The 6,065-nt window shown below is 49.8% G+C and overlaps 1 protein-coding gene across 2 annotated transcripts; it reads left to right on the top strand.

The window, feature by feature from the left end:
* The first annotated feature begins 676 nt into the window (after positions 1-676).
* Pla2g2d (phospholipase A2 group IID) lies at positions 677-5,835 on the top strand. 2 transcript variants are annotated; one of them, XM_005081045.4, is made up of 4 exons: positions 677-731; positions 3,747-3,891; positions 4,552-4,658; positions 5,497-5,835. In XM_005081045.4, the coding sequence occupies exons 1-4, from the start codon at positions 692-694 to the stop codon at positions 5,640-5,642; spliced, it is 438 nt and encodes a 145-aa protein (XP_005081102.1). In that variant the 5' UTR covers positions 677-691; the 3' UTR covers positions 5,643-5,835. The 2 variants fall into 2 exon arrangements, with proteins under 2 accessions (XP_005081102.1, XP_021089226.1); XM_021233567.2 differs by lacking the exon at positions 4,552-4,658 and having other exon boundaries at positions 5,497-5,633.
* The last annotated feature ends 230 nt before the right edge of the window (positions 5,836-6,065 follow it).

The following is a 6,065-nucleotide window of genomic DNA, read 5'->3' as shown; positions in this document are numbered from 1 at the left end:
GCATGTGGCAGTGGATAGTAGATAAGTAGATAGAATGAGAGATGATAGATTAGAAAGATGGTAAATGTTAGATTGATTGGAAATAGATAGGCAGACAGATAAAAGATGGCAGATGATAGATTGTTGATATTTATGATATGATTTTTATATTAGATTTATGATATTAGATGGATAATAGATTATTGATGATAGATGATTGATGATAGACACATACATACATACATATATACATGCATACATACATACATAGACACATAGATAACTAACAAAAGGGCATAAGCCAAAATGATAATCACACTTTCTGTTTTTGCAGATGATCCTACATTTCAGGTTGTGTGTTTTTCAGATCTTGGGCTGTGGGACTGGGGCTGGGGCTCAATGACAGAATTCTTACCTAGCTTGTTGGTGGCCTTGCGTTCCATCCTCTTGACCTTGAAGGTGCTTGCCAAATCTCTCATTCTAGATACATGTTTCCTTTTTATCAAAAATCTGGTGGGGACCCCAATATATCAAAAAAAGAGAAAGAAATACAATGCCAGAGTCATAGAAAAGAGGAAGAGGGAGGCACGTGGGTCAATTCTGCAGGAACTGGGAAGGGTTGGGTAGTATGGATGGGGGCCCCTGATATAAGGGGACTGCCTACGTGGCAGGGGACTTCTAATAGCTGCTGGCCTTGCTTTGTGCTGGAACCATGAGACTTGCCCTGCTGTGTGGACTGCTGCTGCTGGCTGGTGAGTGGGGACAGGTGAGAGGCTGGGGAGGAAGCAGGATTGAAGGTTGACCCCGAGTGTCCCATCCTAGACTGGGATGCTCTGATCCCTGGGGACACTAGAAGTCCGGTCCCCAACACTTCCACCACCAGCAAGGAGTCATCCAGGGCTGTCAGGCACCTAGGACCCTGACTTCTGGCTAAAGTCAGAGAACTGGGGGAGACTGAACTGTGTAGCATTCTGGGAAGAGGGTCCCTCATGCATTGGCAGGGAGGGAATCTGGGGACAGTTTCTACTCGCTCTACTGGCTGTTTGCACATTAGCTTTCATTTTCTTAATCCATCTCAAAATACATGATTTTATGAAGGTCTTTAGTTTTTAAAATTGATTTCATAGCTAGGCGGTGTGGTACACACCTTTAATCACAGCACTGGGGAGGCAGAGGCAGGCAAATCTCTGACTTCAAGGCCAGTCTGGTCTAGAGAGAAAGCTCCAGGATAGCCAGGGAAACACAGAGAAACCCTGTCTCCAAACACCCCCCTAAGTGATTTTCTGTTGTTTTGGGAGTCCCTTGAGAGGGACACTTGCCCAGAGTTAACAACGCAATGGAGCTACCGAAATTCATCCTTCAACACAGAGACAATACCATGTGGAGGCACGCTTCTTGGGTGGATCCGAGTTCACCCATCTCCTCCTGATAGCACGTGCTAGACCAAACCACCCGACCACTTCATGTCCTCACCTGCTCAATGGACCAGGGCATCCTCTCTCTGACGGTGAAGAGACCCATAGTAAGAAAATGGTGATCAAGTGTTACACAAGAGCGTAGCATCCCCCGCCCACCACACACAAAAGGACTCTTCTGACCACATATTCCTCATCCCTGAGAGTGGAGGGATGCCAGGGTTCCAAGGACCAATTGTTGAGATAGAAATCTCTGACAAATTGGTGGACACCACTTGGGTGTATTTCCACAGGCTCGGGTTGTCTCACTACCGAATGATGAGAAGCGGAACCACCCCACAGAGCATACAGGATTTCAACTGAATGCATTACTTGCCTGCCTGGCGAGGGAGAGCTGCCCCCTTCAGCGGGGGAGCTGAGTGGCTCTTTCTGAGTTGAAATTGAGAGGGCTAGCTTTGAAGCAAAGAAATAGAGAGCAAGCCTGGTGGGGTGGCTCAAAGCTGGAATCCCAGCACTTGGAAGGCTGAAATAGAAGGATGGCCATGAGTTCAAGGCCAGCTTGGGTTACAGAGGGAAAACATTGTTAGGGGTGGAGGTGGGGGGACATGGAGAGACAGAGAGGGCAAGAAAGGCAAAAAAGATTCTGAATTCAGATCTTCAATTGGTGCCCAAGGTGGGTTCTGCCTTTGCAGTTAATTGCTTTGGGGTTCTTCATCATGGAATCCAGAACAGTTCTCTAGTTCCAGATGGCAATCCTAGATGATTCCCAGGGGCCTGGGTTCATTTATCAGCACAGCCTCAGATTAGCTAGGCCCCCCTTTAACCTCTCTTAGCCAGGAGCACTGTGTCAAAGACGAGTGTACACACAGGCTGCACACAGAGAGGACACCACCCACACAACAGTCACTTCTAATTACAGCCCAGGGCCCCCTGCTTATGAACTCCTCTTTGTCCACCGCACAAATACCTTCCAGTGCCCCATTCCTCACACCAGAGTCCTGCAGCATGAGCCTCAGCTCTCCTTAATATTTACTGTGTGCCTGGAGGCACTCACTTTGATGCCAGGCCAGGAAGGGACTGCTTGGTCCCATCTCCCCTAAGCCTGGTGGCTGCACCTAACCTGCCTTCCCCACATTCTTGACATACACTATTGTCCTCATCCTGTCTGTTTCTCCCAACTTTGCCCTGAATTCATCGATTCCATATGTTTTATTTCCCCTAATTTAACATAATGTGTTCCTCTCTCCCAATAAAGCAGATTTCCCTTAAGATCAATTCTAGCCAGCAGCTACGAGGCCTGAAATGAGCAGCATTGACTTCTAAATCACGCCCCCCTCCAGAGACCTAGTGGGCGGGCAGCTGTGAAGCTAAGATTTCTCTAGAGAGGAAGGGCTGGCTGTGGGAGGGAGAGTGAATCAGGCCCCCTCTTCTCATTCCGAGAGGGAAATCGATGCCCAAAGACAGCATCGGTTTTGATCCTGCCTCAATTTTCTTCCTTCTATGACCTTGAGTAAGTCAGGGAGCCTTCATCTGCTCATTTGTAAAATGAAGGTTACAAATGGAATTCCTGGGCTTGGGGAGCAGCCCAGTTGGAAAAGGTCTTGCCTTAAAAACAAGAGATCCTGAGTTTGACCCTTAAAACCCGGGCGGGAAATGCCAGATGTGGTAGCATGTGCTTGCAGCTTGCAAGCTCAGTACCAGATGGGGCAGAGATTGCTGGGCTCAGCCTTGCCTAATTGGTGAGCTCCAGGCTAATGATAGACCTGGTCTCAAGGGCAAGTGGACAGCGTTCCCCAAGATAATACATTAGGCTGTCCTTTCTTCTCTCTACGCACAAACACACACAGGCACGGACATAGACATACACACAGAAACACACACAGACATGTACAAACACACAGAAACACACACAGACATGTACAAACACATACACACAGAGACATAGACACACACACACATAAACACACACAGACACATACACACAAACACACACACAAATTAAAAATAATAATAATAACAAACCTTTCAAAAGGGAGGAATCATCAAACTAATACATGAAAGATCTGTCACTAAGGACTCAGTTCCAGTCGCTGTATTTTTTGTCTTGCCTTCTCAGTTCTGGGCACAGAGCTCAGGGCTGATAACATGTGAAGCTTGCCCTCCATCACAAGCTACACTCCCTTAACCAACACTTTTTTAACTACCGGGAGCAGTTGTCACTATTTGATAATACCATCATTTCTAGTCCCTTGCTTGGCCCAGCACAGCTGAGCTCCACCCCACACTCAGTGGGATCCCTCCCGGTACCTCCATGACCTTCACTCCTGTCCTCTTTGTTTGGATGTTTGACAGGTATGACTCCAACCCAGGGAGGGCTCCTGAACCTGAACAAGATGATCAACCGTGTGACCGGGAAGATAGCCTTCTTCAACTACTGGCCCTATGGCTGTCACTGTGGACTTGGTGGCAAAGGAGGACCCAAAGATGCCACAGACTGGTAAAGTCCCCTCTCTGGTATACTTAGGACTCTTTCCTTCCTTCTATGTTCACTGATTCATCTAGAAAACACATTTTATTGAGCATGTACTACATTCTAGGAACTCTGCTGAGTGCTAATATAGTCCCATTCCTCTTAGAACTGGCCTTCCCGAAGGTTCCCCAGAGTTCCTTGAAGTCCTGACATCTCCCTAACCTGGGTCTAATATTCCTCACTCCTTGTTACCACTGTACGTGGTACTCTGACACCCGACCTAACCTGGGTCTAATTTTCCTCACTCCTTGTTATCACTGTACGTGGTACTCTGAAACCCGACCTCCTTGTGTTTTCTCAATTGATTTTTCACAATCATTTGGAGAGTCAGCCAAGGAAGTCACATGACCTTTGCCAAGCATCTCAAGCCCCAGAATTATGTTTCTTCATCTGTGAAATGGGGATGATACCGGCATCTCCATCATGGGGTAGTCATGGGGATTGAGAGAGAGTGTGTGGCTGGAATAGGTGTCTGGTGTATGGCAGCCCTTGACCAATAGCAGCTGTGGGGACCTCAAGGGAACCCAAATGTCACTCGCCCCTGGAGGGCATGTGGGGGGAGCAGGCAGTAACCAGAGCTGACTAGTGACTCCTACAGTTGTGTGCCCTGCCTGCCTGTCCTTGTAGGTGCTGTCACAAGCATGATTGCTGCTATACCCACCTGAAGACTGACGGATGCAGGATCATGACAGACAATTACAAATACAGCATTTCCCAGGGCATTATCCAGTGCTGTGAGTGTCTGAGGACCAAGGACTGAAGCTGGGGAGGCCTAGCCCTCCCTGCCTCCATAGGCCCAGTGGTATTACTGCTCTCTCGTGGGCAGTGGGGTCAGGCAGGAACAGAGTAGGGGTGTGGAGAGGGCTAAGGGGACATCCCACCCTTTTGGTATCCAGAAGTGACCCATCAGTGACCCTCTGCGCGTTCAACACTGTTTAATGTCTCTGAAACTCAGTGTCCTTCTTGGTAGTTTGCTGAGCCAAGCCATCAGGAAGAACTTCAGGGGGATGCTAGCCACTCTCATTCTCATGGGGGAGCACATAGGTATCCCTGTGATGGCCTCTCCTTTTTACCACTATTGGACCCAATAACAGCTCACCTTAAGGTTAATGGAACTGTAGAGGCTAACACAGATGCTCACCCTGTAGGGACGCTCGCTTGCTGCCCCAGCTTTCAGCAGGAGCTGGGATGGCTCTTTGACACTGCCTGGCCCTCCTGCCAGGCCTGCATCTCCCGTGCTTTGGCTTGGCACCGTCTGCTTGCTCATTCTGTGGCCCTGGACCTCCTGCCTTCCCACCTGCCCATTGGTTCAGCTTTCGCCCCCAGGACCCGCCTCCTGGTAGCTGCTCCGTGATTGTCTGGTGAATGAGTGTGAAAATAGGTGACGGTGCAAGAGCACGGGGAGGAGGAAGACGTGTGCACCGTGCAACTAAAGCAGCCGTTTGGGGGCGGGGCGGGGTGGGGGCATCACCAAAGATGAGCAGGGACCCTGTGTTGATTTCAGGACCCCCCCCAACAGGCAGTCTCAGGAGGGGACAGATACTGAACCATCCGTGTTTCTTTCACCTGCAGCTGACAAAGGGAGCTGGTGCGAGAGGGAGCTGTGTGCTTGTGACAAGGAGGTGGCCTTGTGCCTGAAGCAAAACCTGAACAGCTACAACAAGCGCCTGCGTTACTACTGGCGGCCCCGCTGCACGGGCCACACTCCCACATGCTAGGAGCCCACGGACTGTCCCCTGGATGTCACCCTGTTCCAGGGCATCTCAAGCACTGAAGTCCTGCAGGACCTGCTGTCTCCCGCCCCAGTGTCTAGTCTCCCAGACCAGCTGGCTTTTAATGCCCTCCTTGCGAAAGGTTCTGGCCTTGAGGAATTTCTCTCGGTGCTTCTCTGCTATAAAGGACCTTATTGATTTTTCTGTCTGTGGCTCTTCTTTCAAACTCTGTTCTTCCTGGGCTGAGGATAAACCTCACGTATGTGTTCAGAGTCCAGCCCTCTGGCCCTGTGTCCTTTTCCCCAGCTAGGCTGTGTGGCCCCCAGCCCCATCTTGGATTCAGTTGGCACCTGGTGCCCAGGTAGCCTCCTGGAGCCAAGCCTCCACCACCAAGGACTTGAGGTCTGGGGCAAGATGCAATCTTGTTGC

The sequence above is a fragment of the Mesocricetus auratus genome, unplaced genomic scaffold, assembly GCF_017639785.1.
Source record: "Mesocricetus auratus isolate SY011 unplaced genomic scaffold, BCM_Maur_2.0 Super-Scaffold_100014, whole genome shotgun sequence".
NCBI classification, from domain to species: Eukaryota; Metazoa; Chordata; class Mammalia; order Rodentia; family Cricetidae; genus Mesocricetus; species Mesocricetus auratus.
The sequence above is the reverse complement of the archived record's forward strand: the minus strand, read 5'-3'. Positions and strand labels throughout refer to the sequence as shown.

Excerpts from the sequence above, each read along its gene's own strand:
- Pla2g2d (XM_005081045.4), top strand. The coding sequence starts at position 692 with ATGAGACTTGCCCTGCTGTGTGGACTGCTGCTGCTGGCTG. Across the intron at positions 732-3,746 it reads TGGACTGCTGCTGCTGGCTG|GTATGACTCCAACCCAGGGA; the intron begins GTGAGTGGGGAC and ends GATGTTTGACAG. Across the intron at positions 4,659-5,496 it reads CCAGGGCATTATCCAGTGCT|CTGACAAAGGGAGCTGGTGC; the intron begins GTGAGTGTCTGA and ends TTTCACCTGCAG.